General features: G+C 47.1%; 1 protein-coding gene across 6 annotated transcripts in view; it reads right to left on the reverse strand.

Moving 5' to 3' along the window:
• Nucleotides 1-14,157: 14,157 nt before the first annotated feature.
• Nucleotides 14,158-22,732, reverse strand: part of MYL4 (myosin light chain 4) — a 30,500-nt gene continuing 21,925 nt past the window's right edge. For 5 of the 6 annotated variants that reach the window (XM_047707124.1, XM_047707121.1, XM_047707122.1 and 2 more), the window contains 5 exons: nt 17,441-17,590; nt 15,933-16,106; nt 15,370-15,447; nt 14,813-14,857; nt 14,158-14,323 (listed from right to left, as the gene is read on the reverse strand). In XM_047707124.1, the coding sequence (XP_047563080.1) occupies nt 14,829-14,857; nt 15,370-15,447; nt 15,933-16,106; nt 17,441-17,590 (431 nt within the window). In that variant the 3' untranslated portion in view covers nt 14,158-14,323; nt 14,813-14,828. Of the gene's footprint in view, nt 14,337-14,812; nt 14,858-15,369; nt 15,448-15,932; nt 16,107-17,440; nt 17,591-22,732 lie in introns of all 6 variants that reach the window. The other variant, XM_047707119.1, reaches the window with a different exon arrangement.

Here is a 22,732-nt window from a genome sequence, read left to right on the forward strand (position 1 = left end):
TGGAGGAACCAGGTTTGTGACCATTTCCCGGACCTCTTGCCTTCAAGGTCATGCTTCATTCCCCTTTGTACTAAGGGCCAGAAGGCCTTTGGATTCAGGCCCTTGCCACAGCTCTTACTAGTTACATTATCTTGAAGAAATCTAAATCCTCTCTGTACTCATTTCCGGTCTTTGCAAAAAATAACTATCTGTTCCTTGCCCTTTGCCTCACTGCCAATCCCACTCTACAAGCCCTCCCAACACACACACGGTTATGAAGTTCTATGAGACCATGGATATGAAAGCCCTTCAGAATCTGAAAAGCACAGAGGAATACATAATCATTATTGTTACTATTTGTGGAGAGACTATAGATCTCTCAATACAAATGCGTTCTTCTTGTTCAGGAGAGTAAGTGTGGGGTAGCATATTGGCTCAGGATCGCCTCCTCCTACACATTTGGCAAGGGATCTTCTGTCCATTGAGAAAGAGATGACCCAGCTGTTCCTTGGACTTGAAGGAAGATGGGAGTTTCAGAGTCCGCAGCGTCTAAACATGGTATAGCTTGGAATTTCTGGGATCTGGGGAGCGTATCTGAGACAATACTCCTAGATTTTATCAAGATAGTTGGGGAGAGAGGAGCTCAGGCTTGGCGTTTTATATTCATTCACCAGCACACACCAGAGGCAGGCTCTGTTCCGGGTACTTCTCAGCATGTAGTAGCGGAGAACAGCAGACCCCGCCTCTCAACGCTTGAGCCCAGCTAAGCCGGAGACAATCTATTTCTGTCCTGGAGTGCATCCTCACGTGGGCCAGACCTAGCCCTGTGAGGAAAAAAAGTAAGAGCCCCAGGAATTTCCATCCCAGCTCGGCATACAAGGTGACACCTTGGCCAAGCCTGGATTCAAGCTCCACGCCCACAGAGGGCATCACCTAACTGCTTACGCTCCATCTCAAACCAGTTCCGGCCCTTTCTGCATCCACCGCTGAAGCCAGGGCACCGCCTTGTGCTGATAACAGAGCTGCTGTTTGGCTTCCGGCCCCCAATTCCTGTTTTGGTATCTTTCTAAATCCCCAGGCACCCTCGTTGGGGCTCCGCTCCAGTGAGCGCAAGCTTGTGGCTGGACTCCAGACACGTCTCCTGGACTCAACTTCTTGAGAGACAGAAAAATGTAAGGCTTGAGCTCACAATAGTCCGGTGGCCAGGCTTGCCTGGCTCCACCATGCTTTAGTAACCGTGGACAACTTATTTAACGTCACTAAGCCTCCATTTCTCCATCTGTAAAATGGGCGTGGGATGTGAAAAAGTTCATGTACATCACTTAGCATAGTCACTGGCATGTAAGTAAGTATTCACTAAATGTGAGCTCGTCTTTCCACCTTAGGATCAACTCACTTCTGTTGGTTCCTCAATCAATCCTCAGATTCTGCCTACAAGTCAAGACACCCATGGCTTCTTTGTTGCTGCCTGTCACGAGAGCCCTGACCATGCTGCCCAAATTGAGGTGGGAGGGCAGTATAGGCTATGGGTGGGGTCCTTGCTGGTCTAACTGACCAGCTTCTGCAACTCCTGGGTGAAGTTCTCTGCCCTGTTCTAATCCATGCAGACCTTGGGTGTATATATAATGTATAGTATAAAACATATATACCCTCCTCTTTTATATAGCTCCTTCTTTAATTGATCATCTTCCTTAATCTCATAATAACTCCTTTTACAGAGGCAGACACTAAGGTTTAGAGGGGTAAAGAGGCAATTATTATTATTATTTCAGCGGCCATTTATTTTGTGGTTATTATAAGTAAAATACTATGCTAAGAATTTTTTGTACTTTATTTAGTCAGCATGAGATAGGCATGGAAAACCTGATTTTACCAGTTAAAAACATGGAGGCTCAGAGAGAAGGAGGAATTCGCCCAAAAGCACCCAGTTAAGTGGCAAAGCTGGATTGAAAAACAGGTTGATCTTATTCTACAACCTATTGTCTGCCTTCCTTTAAGTGTGGGTATAGGATGGTAGCACGCCCAAAATGTTTCAAGTGGGCATTGTTATGTTAATGGATAAATTCCTATTGGAATAAAACATATTGCCCATTTCTGAAATAAAATTGGGAAGTCCACAAAGAAAAAGTTATCCATAGGGTCCCTGCAGTCCAGATCAAGTTCAGGAAATCCATGCAAATGAATTAGGGCCCAAGAAGGCACACAAAGCCTGCCCCTACCCCAAGAAAAAAACCCTTTCCCTACCCTCCCAGGGCCTAGAGCTGCTCTATTTCCAGGTCCTGACCACTTCCTGTCTTGACTATTATAAGAAGTCCCCAGCCATGCCCGGCTGACTTCTGAGATATGGCAGCCACACCAGAAAAACCTGGGCACTAGACCAAGGTCTGGACCTAACAGAGGGCCCCTGGGATTCAACTTTTCCCTGAAAGGATGACAAAGAGTGGGATGACTGTGAGCTGGGAGTGTGATCAGCAGTACAGCTCACTTCCCCGTGGCTCTGGCTATTTTCAGCCCAGTAAGACCTGCAGTCTTCAGCCCTGGCCTGGAAGCCAGGAGGCCTAAGGAAGGTGGAAAAGAGGAGAGCCCATGCCTCCTTCACTCACACGGAGGACCCCGGGGCAGGAGCTCTCCATGACCACTCTGGCCCTCCATCCCTCCCTGCACCCACCTCACCACCACTCTTGCTGCATTTTCTCCCCTCTGGGGCCCACACCTGTGACCACCCCAAGGGTTTTATTTCCCTATCCCTACCTAGTTTCTTCCAACCACCATTCACCTGTCCTCCTGATCCTGTTTCTTTGGTCTTTCCCTGGGAACTCTGCACCCTCCCCCCACCCTCTAAATGCTCTGGGGATTTTGTATGTGGTGACACCTTCACCTGGGACCATCCTACTGAATGAATGCCCTGTGTTTCTGGAGCTTTCCTTTTCCCAGATTACAAAATGCAATGTGTTTCCAATTGCCTCTGAGTTCTTACTGGTCAATCCACTGAAGAAGTGGAGATGACGGAGTGCCGACGACTTCGTGGCTGAGATGGTGGAGTGGTGATTGACGCTTTCTTATGTGACAGCCACCGCGCTAAATGCTGCATGCTTATGACCTTGTAAAATCCTCACAGAACCCTGTAAGAGATGGGGATTGTTTTGAATCCCCATTTTTCCGATGAGGACACTGAGATACAGAAAGGGACAGTCACTTGCCCGAGGCCACTCACGGATAAACCGTAGTCCTCAACTCCAAAACCTGCCGTTCTGACTTTAGTGCCTAAACGTTCCATTAATAAGCCATCCCCAGGACCATTCAATGTCTACCCCCATAGAAAGGTGATGGATAATGGACATTTGGGACACTCTGGCCAGGGACCCTGGATGTCCTTTGAGGCAAGGGGACAGAACTCTCAAAGTCCCTCAGAAACTAACTGTAGCATGGCAGAAAATGAGAGAGGAGCACATGATGAAATTGTCAAAGGCACGTGAACTAAGCTACACAGGTTGTAAGACATTTAGCCCAGTTAATCTGTGGCAATTTTTAATTGTATTTTTGAATCAGTATAGAAAAAAAAAGCAAATAAAAAATGCTGGCGTGATTATGTATCAAGACGACTCCAAAAAAAACCAAATCTGCAGAAAAAAAGAAATTTAGTAACCTATCCACCGAAGCAGCAAATCACATCACATAATGACTCCCTGCCTCCCCCATCTCCCCTGGAATGCTCTTCTCATGTTCCGCCTCTCCCCCAGCAGCCCTCAAGACTCAACCAGATGCCCCAGATGCCACAGAGGAAGGACCAGAGGGACAGGGTCACCAGGGAGGCGTCCCCTGATTCCACTTTCCCCAATGGAGCCTCGAGTAGCATGCCCCATTTCTCCTGAGGTCTGCTCCCTGGAATGGGTCTCCGGTCACTTCTATACTCCAAATCCCCCTTGGTATTTTGGATTTTGTCGCATGCTGGTTTGTTTTTTTTAACCGCCTGGCAGAAAATAAATAAATAAATAAATAAATTTTTAAAAATTTAAATGGCTGGCAGGTTTGTATATATGCCATGGGGTGAGGGACTCAGGGGTGGGAAGGAGCGATCCAAGGAAGGCGGGGGGTGGGGGGTGTTGGGGCTAGGGCTGGAAACTCAACCCAGGCTTCACCCAGGCTTAACAAGTGGATGTGGGTCCAATTCCTGAAGCTTCTGGTGGTTCACTAAGTGCCCTTGTGGGAGTTGGTCTCTGCCAATCTCAGTCTCCTTGTTTGTAAAGTGGGGATCATCACACCTGCCCCAGGAAGAGTGCTGGAGAAAGTGAGCATTGCTTGCAAAGCACAGAAGAGCGTTAGCACAAGGTAGGTGTGCAACAAAGGCAGTAGCAATTATAATGGGCAGTGTTTCCTCTCCATTCGTTTGCTGAGTATTTTTATTCTTTGGGGGTTTCCCGTAAGAATAATAGTTCCTGAGTACACTTGTGCTGATACTGGGTGCTGTATGGAGGCGAAGCATTACATCACTACATTAGACACCAGAACCTAATATGACACTGTATGTTAACTATGCTGGAATTAAAATTTTATTTTATTTTTTTAAATACTTTTTTTTAAAAGATTTTATTTATTTATTTGACAGACAGAGATCACAAGTAGGCAGAGAAGCAGGCAGAGAGAGAGAGGAGGAAGTAGGCTCCCTGCGGAGCAGAGAGCCCGATGTGGGGCTCGATCCCAGGACCCTGGGATCATGACCTGAGCCAAAGGCAGAGGCTTTAACCCACTGAGCCACCCAGGTGCCCTGGAATTAAAATTTTAAAGAAGAATAGTTCTTTTATTTCCTCCTTTTGCTAGAGCTGTTCCCTCTGCCTAGACGATCCTTCTCCCCTACAGAGCTAATAGTTACTGAGTCCTTAGTATGTGACAGATACTGTTTTAAGGGCTTTACACGTATTCATTCACTAATTCATCTGCTAATAAACAAGTGAGGTCAGTGCTACTATTATCTCCATTTCGTAAATTGGGAAATTGAAGCTCAGAGAGGTTGAGAAACTTGCCAGAGGTCACACAGCTCCTGAGACCCTGAGACAATATTATAACCACTGCTCTACTGCTTCCAAGTATGAATCAAAATCACCCCCAGCCTCTATGCTTTCCATGCCAGCTCCTCCTCCCAAAAGCCTTCTCTGATCTCCTAAGTGGAAATCAGCCTGTGTCTCCTTTTCAAATTCCCCTACCTCTTTGCTAGTATCTCTCTCTCTTATAAGCCTTTGCCTTCTGCTTGATATTTTTGTATTTGTGCACAACATAGGTCTTAGCTTACCTATCAATCTTGATATTCCTCAAGGGCAAGGACCAGATTCTATTCCATTTCTTTTTTTGTTTTTTTAAGATTGTATTTATTTATTTGACAGAGAGGGAGAGCACAAGCAAGGGGAGCAGCAGAGGGAGAAACAGGCTCTCCGATGAGCAGGGAATCTGACGTGGGGCTCCATCCCAGAACCCTGGGATCATGACCTGAGCTGAAGGCAGATGTTTCACCAACTGAGCCTCCCAGGTGTCCCTATTCTATTTCATTTCATAAACCCCAAAGGCCTATCAAAATGCCAGCTGCCATTATAAGAAAGGAGATGCTGGCAAACTATCACAAAGACGAAATCCTAAGTCAAATGGAAAGTTGCAGTACCAGCAATAAAATGCATTAAGTAAATGTTTGTGAAACTCTTCACATTCCAACTGGTACCAGGTTTTTAACACTGGGTATTTGACCCTGGCTTCTCCACAACATGTCAGGCACAGCGGAGCTGAGTGCAGAGCGGACTGTGGGTGGGGAGGGAATGGGAGAAGGGGCAGGGCCCAGGGGGTCCTCGTTCTAATCTCCTTTGAAGCCCCTAGTGCTGGAAGGCTGAGGCAGCCCTGAGCCCAGCCCAGCCCAGCCATAGGTGCTGTTTCCATCCTCAGGTGCTAGGACCAAAGTCTCTAGTGCCACAGAGAAAACCAGGATGCAGACAGCCCCAACCCCCTTTGCTTACACTAACTGTGGCCCTTGGTTGCCAGACGCACCATATAAGATTTATATAAATGCAAAAGGACTATGTTTTTGTAGAAAGTGCACACAACTCTCTTGGGAAGGACCAAAAATTGATGAGCAGGGATTCACCTCCATTTGTCAATGGACTCTGTGATAAAGGAAGAGAGAGGTGACTGCAGAAATTCAACGAGCTCCAGCTGGGGATGGGTGGGGGGTGGAGGGTGGGCACGCTCATGCAGATCCAGTTTAGAATGTTAGGAACATTTATTCAGCTACAAGTGGGGCTGCAGAGGAAGTAAAAGGTGGAATGGCCTCTCTAAACCCAAGATGACTCAGGGTTGTCTGGGAGAGAGGCGGAAGTGAAGAGAGTCCTGTGAGAAGGGGATGAGCTATCCTACGGGGTCATGGTAGCCCCAGAGGAACTGTGGCCACACCAGATGCAATATCAAAACATTCAGGAGACAGATAAACAGAATCCCACAAAGGCTCTGAAACAGCGGTCCTTAACCTCTGGTGGGTCTCTGACCCCTTTGACCGTGTGATGTAAAGCACAAATCTTCTTCCTGGAAAAAGAACATGAGTGTGCCCACAGGGGTCCTCATGGTTAAGAATCTCTGTTCCTATTGCCAGAGGAAGGGAAGGTGTTCAAAAGCAAATCACAAACAACTAACTAAGGAAACAGGTGGGGAAGGGGCTCCGAAGAGGCTGATGGAGATGAGGAAAGGTTAATTCTGCAAGGTTCTTATCCAGAAAGGTGGAAAGGAGGACAGCCAGGGGCTGGTTGTGAATGTCAAGTTGTGGCATGGGGCTGTGAGAGCAAAGCCAAGAAGATGTAAGTCCAAAAGGAAGTGAAATTGTTTGAATGTTAGAATTAATGAAAATATGCTGTTTATGTTCCGGTCAAGAAGAACAGGAAGGGCACAGTTCTTTGTGCTGTCACTTTTGACCTCGGTTCTATCTTTTCTGGGAGATTAACTTCCAGACTCTAAAGTGTGAAAGTACATTTCTAAGAGAGAACTGAGCCCCCGGTAGAACAAGTCAGACATCTACTGGTCACGTTAAATGGATCTAAGAATCTGGGCCTGGAACAAAGCACCTGCTGGCAGGTACTCGGTTGAGGAAAGAAGAAATGGCAAATTGTATCATGGGGAATGTTCTTACATATTTTCTGGGTTACTTTGGGAAGACGAATCCAGGACCAGTCGATGGAAATCTCAGGAATGTAAATACCAGATTCCTATTATGAAGAATATCAGCTAGAGTTTATCTCATATGGAGTGATTTACTCTGGGAGGTGGTGAGTCTCATTTCATGGCATGTATTCAAGTGAACAATGGGCAATCATTTGATTTTTAAATTCTTTTTATTTTTACTTTTTTAGGGGGGGGTGGGGCAGAGGGAGAGAGAGAATTTGTAAGTAGGCTCCAGGCCTAGTGAGGACCCTCACTTGGGGCTCGATTTCACAACTCTGAAATCATGACCTGAGCCAAAATCAAGAGTCAGATACTTAAACAACTAAGCTATCCAGGAGCTCCTGGGCAATCATTTTATAAGGGTTTTATGAAGAGTTTGAACTAGAGTTCCCTTCCAACCTAAACATACATAATTCTGTGCTTCTACCAGATGAGAGGAGAAAAGAAATTACATTCCCAGCTTACCTTTAGGTTGTTTTAACATCTGTTCTCTACCTCTGAAATGGTGTGCTTTGCTCCAGAGTGTGGTCACTTTCACCCTTCCATCCTCTGTCTTCCCTTCTCCTTGCCTCTCATCCCACTCTCTCCAGTTCTTTTTCTCACTCTCCTCTTATCTTTTTTTTTTTTTTTAATATACCAAATCCTAAAAGACAAGAGACTTGTGGTTCTAGTTGGTGCAGGAGACACCTTGCACCTCTTGTCTAGCATCCTCTCTCTGGGTTCTTACCTATTTCTATCCCATCCAAGCTTGCCACACCTCTTCTATGAAACCCTCCCTATTTCTCCCCCAAGCTCCTAGCGCTCTGGTCCCAGGCCTCTCCCTGATAGACTTACACTGCCTGGTGTCCTTTCTTCTAGTTTGTCTTTTGACATGGTTTAACTTTTTCACATGTAGTTCGTTTGTCCTCCAGGAGAGTGTAAACTTATGGAGTGGAAGACCATGGTAACTTTATTCCTTTTTTTTTTTTTTAATCTCCCAAGCACCTACTACTGTGCACTCCATAGGTTTTCTGAGTGAATGCTTTCTACCACCAAGGGTTCTAAAAGTGTATGCACAATAGCAATGAAAAATAGAGCAAGTGGACAAAAGCTGAAAATAGCAAGAAATTGGTCGAGTTCTAGACGACCGGAAGCAGAGAACTGGAGGGGATTAAAAATGAGCTCATCGTCCTCATTTTGCAGCCTGTGGAGCTGAAGGCGCTGAGCATGGATGTGACTTGGGAGCTTGCTGAACGGGTCCAGAACAGCGCCCTCTCTTTGATCCCTCATTGCAAAACTTTGTGGGGTTACTAAAGCAAGCTAATAGTTGGGGGCCTTTGAAAGTGACTAAAACCTTCGTTTTCCTGAAGGCACAGATGGACAAAATGACTTCAGCAGGTTCCTTCCAGCCCAGGCTGGGAATCCCTCTCCATCCGGAGGCATGCCGCTGCAATTCTGCCATCTAGCGGTAGGAGGCGGATATTGCACCTCCGGCGATCTCCACCAACACACATTCTACCTTAAAACCCAAGCAACCAAAGAGGTTTTAGAGGATGCCAACCAAACACGGGATGGCTCTATGCCCAAGGCTGCTCTCAGATGATTACACTCCACTAGAAGTCTCTACGGTCTCCTCTAGCTCTGATAGCTTCGGTTCCAATTTGGCAGTTGTGTTAAGGAGACTAAATTGTGGCGGTTGATAATTAGCACAGAAACGTTTCGCTGCCAGTGGAGAAAGCTTGCGGGGGTGGGAGTGGGTCGGGGGCAGCCTGACCTGTGTCTTGAAGGGTGGGAATCATTTGGGCAGAAAGAAGAGCACACACCAGAAGGAAGGAATGAAATGGATCAGGAGGTCGTAGGGGCAGGGTGGGAGAGGAGGAGGAAGCAAAGGGAGCTAGGGAGCTAACAGAGGAAAGAGATCAGTCGGCTACCGCGAGTCTCAGGAGTGGGGGGCCAAATAGAGGAAGGCCTTACACACTGACAGAAAGGTTTGGGAATGACCAGTAGCTTCTGGGAGGCTTTTTAAGCCCTAATTGAGGAAGCAATTTGATGAAAATGACAATCTATGAATAATATTATACCATGCTACAGACTTCAACCAGAGGGAGGAATTAAGAGTCAAGTTTGTTATTGTTATTCTATGTCATGTTTTAAAATTTTTAAATGGGGATATTATCTCTTATCTCCTAGGCTGCTATGAGAAAATGTGATGTGGGGGCGCCTGGGTGGCTCCATGGGTTAAGCCTCTGCCTTCGGCTCAGGTCATGATATCAGGGTCCTGGGATAGAGCCCCGAGTGGGGGGGCGGTCCCTGCTCAGTGGGGAGCCTGCTTCCCCTTCTCTCTCTGCCTACTGCTCTGCCTACTTGTGACTTCTCTCTCTGTCAAATAAATAAATAAATTTTTTTAAATGTGATGTGAAGTGCTTAGCACAATGCCCAGCACATAGCAGGTGTTCGTTAAGTTGATAATGCTCGTTATTATCATCTCTCTAAAATTTGCCTTTGACAACAACAGATCCCGTTTCATAATCACCTTAGATCTAGTGCCTAGTCGCCTTACCCATTTTCTCTCCAGGGAGGTAGCACAGGCTCCCTGTACCTTTAGATGAGAAGTAGGAAAGGGGCCGAGCAGGGAGGGTGTAAGCAAGAGCTTTCCCTACATCTCCTCCCTGTTCCCTGCCTTGGTTCACCCCCTTTCAGTGAGGCCACTCATCCTCTCTGGTGTCCTCCGCAGCACTGTCCACAGGCCTTGGGGTGGTGAGGACTCTGCACCGGGATCTGTGTTTACCCTTCCGGTCTCCAGGACACAGGAAGCCTGGCCTGTGGGCACATACAGTCATCTTCTTCCTTCCACAAAAGCAGCTGTCCCGTGTCCCAGCCCTGGCCATCACCCCATCGGGATGGAACCATTGCTGACTCCAAGTGGCACCGCTCTTTCCATGTGCTCAGGATCTGGGACACCCCTTCCTCTCTTCCCGCCAACCCTCATTCGACCTCCTGAGGGGCCACCCTCCTAGATCCACAGCCAGCCACCCCTCCAGGGTGGTGGAAGCAATCTCAGTGGGCTCAGTTCTATTCCCATTGAGTCTGCTAAGGGGCAGAATTGTGTCCCCCCACCCCCAAATTCATATGTTGAAGTCCCAGCCTCCCACCCTCAATGTGAAGGCACTTGGAGGTGGGGCCTTTGATAATTATGTTTTGGTAAAGTCGTGACTGAGGAGCACTCGTGATGGGATTAGCCTCTCTCTGTGTCTCTTTCTCGCCCTGCTTTTTCTCCTCTGTGAGGGTACAGCAGGAAGACAGGAAGAGAGTTCTCACCAGAACCCAGTCATGCTGGCACCCTGATCTCAGACTTCCATCCTACGGGACGTTGAGAAATAAATGTCTATCATTGAAGTCACCGGTCTATGGTATTTTGTCATAGCAACCCAAACAGACAAATACATGGGCCGAGTCCTGGTTTGAAATACTGGAAGTCAGTCCAGTCAAAGAAAAATGTGGAAATATGTCACCTTTTGCCCATACTTCTACCCAGGAGGGGCAAGGACTGAGCCTGACTGAAGGCCCCCGCAGGCATGAAGCAGAGTAGGGAAAGAGTCACTGAGAGGATAGGCGTTCCTTGTCTCTTCAGATAGACAAGCCCAACACCACAGAGGCCGTGCAGGCTCCTGAGAACGCTCACCAAGTCAGAAGTGCTTCCAAAACTATTCCTTCAGAAGTGGTGGCCGAGACAGAGCAGCCATCTTAGACCATGAGCAGAGGTCACGTGCTGCAACCCCACGAGATAAAAGGAGGCTGGGGTCCTGGGCACTTGGTGCAGAATGGCTGTCACACAAGCCTGGGACTGTGGCCTCCGAAGCTCACTGGGAGGGAAAATGTACTTCTGTTTCCTTTAAGCCACTGTCTTTTAGCCTTTGTAACTCACAGCCCAATAGAACCATAACTGATACTGGTTTCAGAAAAAGTTGGCTGTTATCTGTCACACAATTACAACAATTTAATGTCTATCTTCCCACTAGATTGTAAACTCCATGAGGACAGGGGCCATGGCTCTCTGGTCAGTAAATCCCCAAGGCCCAAGCCAGGCCATACACACAGCAGGCACACAGTCAGTGTCTGTTGAATGAGTTGGTGATCCCGGTTCACGACCTTCCTCTCCCCGGGCCTGAGCACCAGCCCTGGGTCTCACTTAAAGCCCATCTCCCGAGGAAAATCTTCCCTGTCATACCTCATTTCCTTCTAGTTCCTCTTCCTGCAGGTCCCTGGGAACTCAATACTTTGTGAGTCACAAACTTTGGCTCTTTGACAGTCGTTCTCTGCTTAGTCCTTGGATGCCTGTTTTGTTGTTTAACTGGACCATGAGCTCCTTGGGCAGGCAAAACACTTTTTCAGTTTTTTAATCATTGGGAGCCTTAATCCCAAATCCTCATAAATGCATACAGTAGATAATAAACATTTTGTGAAGAAAGGAAGAGAGGGAGGAAAACTTGACAAAGGCTCCGACACTGAAGAAGAACACTAGATTTCAAGTTGGGAAGGTTGATTTTTAAAAAGGAGAAAAAAGTAAGGTCAAAAAAGAGCAGTCAGACTCCAAGAGCCTAACTTGGAAAAAATTTCAAAGGCAGGTTATTGTGTTAAAAATGGGAAAAATATGGGATGCTGGGGTTCCTTTAGCTGTGACCTTGGATAAGTCATTTCACTGCTAACAATCCATTTCTTCATTTTGACAGTTAGGTCTGGCTCCATCATGGGTCCTCTGGTTGTGCTCCAAGCAACACAAGTTAGAGACACCGAAAAGCTGGAATCCAGCCCACGGCCCCCGCCAGAGCTCTGCTCCCTTCAGCTCCGTGCATTGGCTCCCCCATAGGAGCCAAAGACTTTGGAGCTAAAACAGTTTCAAAACCACTAGAGTCAATGACCCCTCTCCACAACTACATAAAGATCTCTGGTTTTATGATTCAACCAGTTGATTCCCAAAGCTGGAACCCTCTTCAAAGAAGAAAGGCTACACAAGGGCCTTGGTCTCTTCTTCCCAGCCAGATTGTAAATTTCTGAGAAGGGTGAATTTGGGTTTGTGGGTTCTCAGCCTCCCACGACAAGCTTCCCTTCTGGGTTCGTGGAATCTCAACGATGGCTGGATTTATAGATGTTCCACAGAGTTCTGTGGCTGGATACCCCGACAGGGCAGCAGAACAGTCATGAGAAGGAGAATCTGCTCCACCCTGCCAAGTTCCCAGGGATATAGGGAACCCCATACAGGGGTAACCGGACCCCTGAACTCCAATATAAATGTTTCTGCTCAAGGGAGTGAGTCTTGAACTTCACCACATTTCTGGACCACCTGGGTGCCTCAAGTCCATAAACGTCTGCCTTCAGTTCAGGTCATGATCCCAGAGTCCTGGATGGAGACTGCTTTTCCCTCTGCCCCGCCCCCCCATTCATGCTCACTTTCTCTCAAATAAATAAAATCTTAAAATAAAAAACCTGCATCACAATGTCTACAATAGCCAAACTATGGAAAGAACCTAGATGTCCATCAACAGACGAATGGATAAAGAAGATGTGGTATATATACACAATGGAATACTATGCAGCCATCAAAAGAAATGAAATCTTGCCATTTGCGACGACGTGGATGGAACTAGAGGGTATCATGCTTAGCGAAATAAGTCAATCGGAGAAAGACAACTATCATATGATCTCCCTGATATGAGGGAGAGGAGATGCAACATGGGGGTTTAAGGGGGTAGGAGAAGAATAAATGTAACAAGATGGGAGTGGGAGGGAGACAAACCATAATTGACTCTTAATCTCACAAAACAAACTGAGGGTTGATGGGGGGAGGGGGTTTGGGGGGGGGTTTATGGATATTGGGGAGGGTATGTGCTATGGTGAGTGCTGTGAAGTGTGTAAACCTGGCGATTTGCAGACCTGTACCCCTGGGGATAAAAATATACGTTTATAAAAAATAAAATTTAAAAAAAAAAAAAAACCTGCATCACATTTCTATTTTCTTCTTCCCAATCCTGGTCTTCTTATCCCTCCCATTTTCCCACTTGCCTTTCCTGGCTCCCCTGCCCTCCCAGTCTGAGGTCTGTGCTCCCTCTGACCCTGACACTTTCTAGAGCCCTGAGTTGGAGTCCTGGGTATGGACCTGGGGTTTGAGCAGCGAGTCAGTGCGATGTCCAGGACAAGTAGGGCTGAATCAGGCACTAGGGAATCTGTCCTCAGGGAAAGAGGTGCCTAAATGGGCCCACATCAAGAAACAAGGATCAAAAACAAAATGTGATACCTACATACAGTGGAATACTATTCATCATTAAAAAACGAGGAGATCCTGATCCAGGCTACAACGTGGATGAAACATGAGGACATGATACTAAGTGAAAAAAGCCAAACCCAAAAAATCAAATACTGTATGATTCCACTTACATGAGATATCTACAGGAGTCAAATTCACAAAGACAGAAAGTAGAACGGTGGTTGCTGGGGGCTGGCGAGTTAGTATGTAAAGGATATGGGGTTTCAGTTTTGTAAGACCAAAAGGTTCTGGAGATGGGTTGCCCAACAATGTGAATATACCTAACACTATACTCCTGTACCCTAAAAATGGTTAAGGTGGAAATTTTATATTATATGTATTTTGCCACAGTTTCTTACAAAATAAGAAGAAGAACCACTTGAGGAGACCCTGGCAGCCCCAGTGCTCCTTTACCCCCTTCCTGTTCACTACCTAGAGGTGACACAAGGTAGGGAGTGAGCCTTGGAAGGAAACAAAACTCGGGATTACAGCTCCACGAACTGCAGCCCCCCACCCCGTGGAGCTCCCCACTCATGGGTCTAACCTTAATATTTCCAGATCCCTGGGCTTCAGCCCTTGTCTCCCAGCTCCCAGATACCACTCATTTCCCTGAGGAATATGCGTGGACCCTCATATCACACACACAAACACACACACACACAATCTCAATTCATTCATTTTTAAAAAAATAATTCAAAGACTGTCTGGAATCAGAGAATCTGGCCCAGGCTTGCCAGAACCATTTATTTACAGGGAGGGTTCAAGGCCCAGGGAGTCCTGTCGTGCTGTGGTAAGTCCAGGACCCCAGCTCCAGCTCAGTCTCTCTGGGCCTCTGGCTTAACTCGCTCCAGAAAGGCTAAGGCCCAGGACAGGCACCTGAAAGAAAGTGCTAGATGGACCCCAGCCCCTTATTACAAACCCCATACCCCAGTTAGATGGCCCTCAGCCCAAAGGAAGTCCAGGGGAGGGAGTGAATAGGAACAGAGTCAAGGGCATAGGCCAGGACACTCTTCCCACCAGGACCTAGCTTTTGCACATGCAGGAGCCAGTACAGGAGTCTCCAGGCCAGAGGGAATGGTCTCACCTTGAGAGACCTTAATAGAAAGGCTGTCAGTTACCACTGATGAGGGTCAAGACAGGGAGCAGGGAGAGAGCAAGGCCAGGCTGGAAGGGACCCAGGGCAGGAGGCAGGAGTGCAGAGAGAGCAGAGAATGGTGGGCAGGCCAGGATGCTCGCCCATGATGCCCCTTCTGGTTTCCCCCTACGGGGTCAGAATAGGATGGAAAAGCTCTAGGGCATGTGGTGGTATTTGGGAGCCCCTGGCAGGCCCCAGAAGGGACTGGGTGGGGGGGAGGTTGCACTCACCCGCGAGGGGTCTGCTTTATCCAGACATGATGTGTTTGACAAAGGCTGGGAAGGGAGACAGAAATAAGTTACCACACGTGGCCCCTCTCAGCCCCTGACTTCCAAACTTCCCACCACCCTTTCTACTGACTGTGATTCTTTCTCTCCTTTGGGGTTGATGGGGGAGAAGCAGGAAGAAGAGACCAAACCTCTGCTCTGTGTCTTCTCAGCTGACACCGGACAGAGATGAAAGGAGCTACATTTTCTCTGCTACCCCCCAACCTTGAGAAAGGAGCCAGCATCACCCCATTGCTCAGATGAGAAAACTGACACTCAGAGAAGATAAGTGACTTGATCCAGGTCACAGAGCTGGTCTATCACAGAGCTATCTCCAGAAGCCATGCTCTTTCCATCACACTATGCTGTTCAGTCCAAGGATGGAAAAGAACATCCATCGGGAGCTCGCCAACACCCACCTAGCCTCTAATTCCTGGATCTGTCCTATTCTGCAGACCCGTCCAGCCCAAACTGTGCCCGCCCTCTCCAGAGGTCCATGGAAGTGAGGCATGATGGGATACCTTCGTAATTGATACAGCCATTGGCATCCTCTTGCCCTGCCAACAGCTGCTCCACCTCAGCCTCGGTCATCTTCTCTCCTGGGATGGGGGCAGGAGGCTCTGAATTACACACGGCAAAGGAGGGACAGGCCAAACCCAAGCACCCCCTCAAGTCTCAAGTCCCAAGTCTCCCCGGATCTGGGAACTGGACATCCAAGCTTTGCAGGGAGAGCCAAGTGTCTTAGATCTTTCCTACTCCCCAAGGCCTCTTCCTCTGCCCTACAGCCAGCACTGAGGGGGGTGGGGGACCAGGGACCCCATGATTGAGGCAATGATAAGGATGGGAGCCCTGGGTCCCACATCTCAGGCCTCAGCCCTGCCCTGCCAACTGGGTCTCCTTTCCACCCGCCCAGCTGAGCAGACCCAGTTGGGGGAAGATAGTTCCTGAAGAGCCTGGGGAGACAGGGCCTGAATCAGGACGTGATCCTCAGGAAGCAGGGACCCCCCACCTACCCCCTACCTATGCCACCTGGGCACTTCCCACCCCCCCCTTCCACCCCCTCAGGCACCACGAGCCTGCATACCCAGGGTGGCGAGGACATGGCGGAGCTCAGCACCCATGACCGTGCCGTTGCTCTCCTTGTCGAAAACACGCAGCCCCTCCACAAAGTCCTCATAGGTACCCTGCTCCTTGTTGCGGGAGATGTGCTGCAGAATGGGCAGGAACGTCTCGAAGTCCAGCATCTTGGCATTCATCTCTTCAGGCGGGAAGGAGAGAGGATGTGATGTGACTAGGGGCTCAAGGGGAGCAGCAGGTCTTCAGGGGTCCTTGCCCCGGCTCTGCCAGGCCAGGACCAGGGCAGAAGGGGAAAGCCATGGTGACTCCACCCAGACCTCTAAGCCCCAGGTGGCCAGCCAGGTGCGGGGAGCCGGGGCGGCCGCAGCAGGATTTGAGGGGCCTGAAGGCTCACAGAACCAGGCCTCACATTCACAGTTTAGACTTTTGACATGGGATGGACACGTCCCAGAGGTAAACTGATAGGATTGTAAAGAGGGAATTTTGCATCATTTCTCCTTTGGGTCTCATCCCTAGACCACATTAAATGGAGCAAGGCTGAATCAATCATTTTTACAAATTTGTAATTCTTTCGTGATGAGCCAGCCCACCTCTCCCACACGATAGCGCGTTAAAAGCTTCATTTTTAAATACCACAGATGTTGGCAATTCTGTCTTCTATAATAGCACAGGGACCTTCAAATATGGAAGCGCCCAGACACCTTTGACCTCTGACAAGCCCTGCTGGTCCTCTGGCCCTTTCCTCCCCACATCCTTCCCCCACACTGGGGTTTTCACCAGCAAGAGGAGGAGGGGAAGGGTCAGAACCAAAGAAAGGGGAAGGGAGCTATATGGGGCCCAGGAAGCCTGTAGAGAAGCCTGGGGGGCTCCCGCCCAGGTCTGCCTGTCCCCACCGGGTGTGACACCTCTTGGAAGGACATGTGTGTCAGAGCAGCTGTTAATTCTACTACTATGCATAACAGATGACATTCACAAATGGGACACATTCCCCTGCACTCCTTTTGAAACTCATTTACCAAAACCTAGTGAAGGCAAATGAGCAAAAGAGGCATCGTTACGGAGCTCATCTTGAGTCTGTTTTGACTTAAACGAATCATTTGCGATCTTCAGTGCTCTCACCATCATAGGAAACAAAGTCTTCGTGATACAATTCATAGTGGCCACAGGACATTTCAGTGCATTAACACTGCAACTAGCATACTGGGAGTGGGGGTGCGGACAGGTGGTGAGTGGTGAGACCCCCAGCTCACCTCCCTGTACCCTGGGGTGTCAGAGGAACACCCTGAAGCACGTTCTTCCTGCTCTCCAGGAGCTCCAACCTCACAGGGAAAACAAGAGCAAGCCCTGGCCACATTCTTCAAGAATCCACTGTGGGAGACTTCCATAACTCTAGCAAGGGGAGAAGGGTCACCTGGGGAGGAAGTCTGGTCTTGAAGGGCTAACATGGGAGAAAAGAAGGAGCCCCAGGGGCCTCGGGGCAGACACCAGGTGGTGGAGGCCCAGGCCCACGCTGACCTTCAGGCTTGGGTTTGCCCAGGACACGCAGCACCTCGGCGTTGGTGGGGTTCTGACCCAGGGCCCGCAGCACGTCCCCGCACTGTCCGTAGGTGATCTTCATCTCTCCAGTCGGCGTCCGGTCAAACAACGAGAAAGCCTCTTTGAACTCTGCAGAGAGAAGACCCGACTGCAGCCTCCCCGGGGCAGAGGGAAGACGGTGGCCAAGGGCCATCAGCCTCCACCCAGGCTGAGAGCCGGTCAGTGCGGCTTATAAAACATTTCAGTGTTTGCCCTTGGCCATCATTCCAGCCCCTCCCTGGAAGCCACCCCACGCCATCTTCTGACAACCAAAGGGGCATCCAGGAGCCTCCACGATCTGTTCCAGCACTGGGCCTGGGATCCCTTCTATCAGTTCTGTCACGTCACCTAAATATCCCCCCAGCGGGGCTCCTCCCACCCACCCTCCCGACCCTGCTGCAGGGGAGGGGTCCGACTGTCAAAATGGCAGGGAAGTGAAAACAGCACCGGCTCAGAAGTCCGGATTCCCAGCTTCTCAGCAAAGTGCAAACATAGAGAGTAAAGCTTCACCCTCCCCTCCCTTCCCCGTTAACCAGGTCAAAGGAGGTGGTTGTGCACGGAGGCCCTTTCCAAAATGTTAAGACCTGTTCAAGAGTCAGCAAACAGTGCTGTCTGTTCCAGGCCAGTCGGACCACCCCAGCTCTGCCACTGATCTGGATGCGGCCTTGAGCACGCTGCTCACCTCGGTGGGCCCTCCTTTGTTTTAGCTCTAAGTGCGGACATCATGTCCACCAGAGTGGGTTGCCGGGGGGATTATGAAATGTGCGAGCGGCTGTCTAGCACATGGGAAGGGAATCAACAAAGGGTGGTTATTATTGTTTCCCTAGTTCTGGAGCCGGCTCGGAGCTCTAGGGGCTAGACGCCCCAAAGTTACCAGGGCAGGTCTCCAAGGAGCAAGGTCAAATTAAGGCACTCCTGGGCCCTTTGGAAAGAACCTTAATTCCTCACGAATGTGGATTCACCAGTCCATTACTGGGGATAATTTGGACTGGAACTGGCAGAGAAATGGTTTGACTAAACGGATTAACAATATAAACCGAAGACTGTATGAACCACTTAGGAAAAAAGCTGCTTTTAATCCTCACCAAATACTCTAGAAACACTTAGCCCTTAGAGGTTGCCTACGGATTATTTACAAATCACTCCACATATCAAAGCCATTCCCCAAGATGTTTATTTGCAAGCCTTTATTAGCCTTTGTAAGAATTTAAAAGATACAAAACCACATGTCTTTCAATTACTGAATAATTAAGTTCAAATTCCATTTCCATTGCTTACTAGTTGTGAGACGTTGGGCAAGTAAATATTTAACCTCCATAAACCTCTTCTCCTCTATAAATGGCACCTACCTCATAGGATTTTTGTATTACATTCAAATTAGATATAATAATGTATATTAAAAAATCTTAACAAAATGTCCTGTGTATAGTAAATGTTCAAACAATGCTGATAGTCTTATCTTATTGCATTTAATCTCAATTTTACCACTTAACTATGTGATTCTGGCCAGGTTACTTAAACCTCACTGACCTTCATTTCCTCCTTTGTCAAAAGGAAATAATCCCTTCCTCACAGTTTTGTTAGAAGAATCTAATTTTTTTCTTAACTTTTAAAGAAATTAGCATGGCTTCTGGCACAAATTCATTGCTCAATAAATATGTTAGTTGAAACTGAACTCAGAACTTTTCTTAAAAAAAGATTTTACTTATTAAACAAAGAGAGCATGAGTGGCAGGGAGGGGCAGAGGGAGAGGGAGAAGCAGGTTCCCCACTGAGCAGGGAGCCCATTACGGGGCTCAATCCCAGGACCCTGGGATCATGACGAGCCTAAGGCAGACGCTTAACCAACTGAGCCACCCTGGTACCCCTGAACTCAGACTTTTTGATCTCCTAGTTCATGTGGAAGAATGAGGTCAGATTTGATAGGAGAAGGAGCCTCCTCATAGAAGAATATAACGATCTTAACAGAAAGGTGGAACATGAGAAGGAAAGCAAAAGAACTGTGACCTATGATTTGATCACTTACAACAGACCAAGCTCTGAGCTGGTAACATCTAAATCTTTTTTCCTTTTATTTTATTTTGTGGTTTTTGATTAACATATAATGTATTATCTGTTTCAGGGGTTCAGGTCTGTGATTCATCAGTCTTACACAATTCACAGCACTCACCATAGTACATACCCTCCCCAATGTCCACCACCCAGTCACCGCATCCCTCCCACCCCTGAAACATTGTCTAATCTTTCAAAAACCTTATGCTATAGGTATAATTATCATCATTTATAGACCAATGCACATGTGACTTCTGGTCAACTGTTCAGAACACCAAGAAAATAGTGAGGAGGAAGGAGGAGGAGGGAAGGACCTGCTGTACCCGCTAATGCTCCAGCCCTCTGCCAAACCTGGTATACACATAAACCCCAAACACTCAAGCTTAGGGCTGCTACTAGATTGAAGACAAAGCCAGTGTGATCTTGGGGTATATGAGAGGTGATATTCATGGGCTCAGAAGAAACCTCTTCTCAACAGTCTGTAGTAGTCTGGTCCTCGCTAGAACAATGACCAAAGGTGATAATCCCTGCCTATAAGAATATGGAAATCTGGACACCTGGGTGGCTCAGCTGTTTGAGCATCCAGCTCCTGATTTCCATGCAGGTCATGATCTCACTGTCATGAGATCAAGCCCTGCCTCCTAGCTCCGTGCTCAGCGGGGAGTCTGCTTCTCTCCTTCTCCCTTTCCCTCTCTCCCCACTCCTCCCCTCGGATGTTCCCTCTTTCTCAAATGAATAAATAAATCTTTAAAAGAGAGAGAGAGAGAGAGAGAATATGGAAATCTGGAGAGGAACCAGTAAGTCAGTCAAGAGTTAAAAACTAGTTTCTGTAAGGAAAAAAAAAAGAAAGCATTGAAATAAAATGGGGCCATAAAGCTAAGACTGGATTTGATAACTACAAATAAACAGAGGATATCTAAAGGATGCTGAATAGAGTCACAGAATTTCTGAATTGAAACAAACCAAATATTCTTACTTTGCAGATAAGAAAATTAAGGTTCAAAAAAGTGACTTGCCGAAGTCTCATGGCCAATAGTGGCAGAATTAGGGCCAATAATAAAATCTTCTGATTCCAAATAACATTCTTTCTAGCACAAAATGAGAAAAACATCTTCAGCTTCATCAAAGAGCAAATGAAGAGACAGCAGGAGTAAAATACAAATAGAAACTATTCCGATCCAAAAAAAAGGATATCTTCAAGATCAGAGGAATGACAGACTGAAAGGAGTTAGACCAGAGCCCTGAAAATCTTCATGGAGAAAGGAGGCAACCAGCTGTCCCAGTTGGCTTTGACAACAATTCCCATTTGGGAAATGAAAAATTTTTTATCATTAGCTGACTCTCTAGCCCTCACGAGTACCACCATGCTTGTATCTACAAACAAGTGTATATTTAACTAAAATGCATTTCAATCAACTTTGAGTATTTTACAGCACACCAAACTATTGACTGAAAGTGAATGTCCACAGGATATTGCAAAAGCCAGATTAAATTCACTAGTTTCAAAATGCATCTGCTAGTTCTCATGCCCTATTTGTGAATAAATTGGTATCACTTTTTGGGAAGGCAATTTCACAATAACTATTACAATTTAAAGTGTAAGTATCCTTTGACCCACTTCTAGAAAGTTTTCCTGGGGAAAGCATGCTGATAGCTCCCAATTGGAAACAATCTGAATGAAGGTCTATCATTATCAGCCTGATTCAATCAAAAGGCACATCTGCCCGCGAGAAGATATGTAATTCTTTGAAAAAAATGAAGTAGAACTGTTTGTTAACTATAAAAAAAAACCCACCAAGCTATATTGGGATGCGTGGGTGGCTCAGTCGATTAAGCATCTGCCTTTGGCTCAGGTCATGATCCCGGAGTCCCAGGATCGAATCCCACATCGGGCTTCCTGCTCAGTGGTTCTTTTTCTCCCTCAGCCCCTCAACCCACTCGTGCTCTCTCTCTCTCTCTCTTTTTCTCAAAGAAAATCTATAAAATAATTAATTAATTAATTAATTAATACCAAGGTATCTTGTTAAATAATATATACTAAATATCAATAATTCCAAATATGTATTAAATAAAAGATACAGGAAAGTCTCTATCACATGACTCAATTTGTGTAAATTTTCTACATACATACTTGTATACCACTATATATTTTTCCTGAGGAACACATAGGCCTATTAACAGTGGTTATCTTCGGAAGAGGGATCAACATGACAGGAAAGCAAGAGGAAAATATTTTTATTTTTTATTTACTTTCAAATAGTATATGAGTTTTTGCTTTTGTTTTACAACACACTGACATTGGCTTACTTTTTTTTTTTTTAAGATTTTATTTATTTATTTGACAGAGAGAGACAGAGTGAGAGAGGAAACACAAGCAGGGGGAGTAGGAGAGGGAGAAGCAGGCTTCCCACTGAGCAGGGAGCCCAACATGGGGCTTGATCCCAGGATCCTGGGATCAGGACCTGAGCCGAAGGCAGATGCTTAACGACTGAGCCACCCAGGTATCCCATACTTTTAAAAATATAGTAAGTGCTGGGTGTCTGGGTGGCTCAGTAGGTTAAGCATTTGCCTTCAGCCCATATCATGATCCCAGGGATGGAGCCCCAATTAAGCCCCAGATCCAGCTCCGTGCTCAGCAGGGAGTCTGCTTCTCCCTCTCCCTCTGCTCCTCCCCACTTGTGCTCTCTCTCTCATGCTCTCTCTTTCTCTTTCAAATAAATTAATTAAAAAAATAAAAAGTAAGAGTGTTTGGGTGGTTCATGGCTCAGTCTTCGGCTCAGCTCATGATCCCAGGGTCCTGGGATTGCCGAACCTGCTTCTCCCTCTCCCTCTGTTGTACTCCCCGCCCTCTCTCACTTTTTTTGTCAAATGAATAAATAAAATCTTTTTTTTTTAAACATAAAGCTAAAAGAAAACAATTATTATTAATAAATAAATAATAAAATTGCACACTTTTTAAAAGAGAAGTAAATAAACTAAAATACAGTAGGTGCTTAAAATCAAGGGGTTGGAGGAGATGACCTTCCAAGGTCCCTTCTAACTCCTATGATTTTATGTCCTAGAGGCATGTGGTGGGGAAAAGAGAGGGGTAAGTTGCAATGGCAATGAGCCCCAGCTATAAAGCACACAGAACACGATGAAATGTTCTATTCTCAAAACACCAGACTCCTGCTGGAAAAGG

Source organism: Lutra lutra, chromosome 16 (genome assembly GCF_902655055.1).
Source record: "Lutra lutra chromosome 16, mLutLut1.2, whole genome shotgun sequence".
Taxonomy (NCBI): domain Eukaryota; kingdom Metazoa; phylum Chordata; class Mammalia; order Carnivora; family Mustelidae; genus Lutra; species Lutra lutra.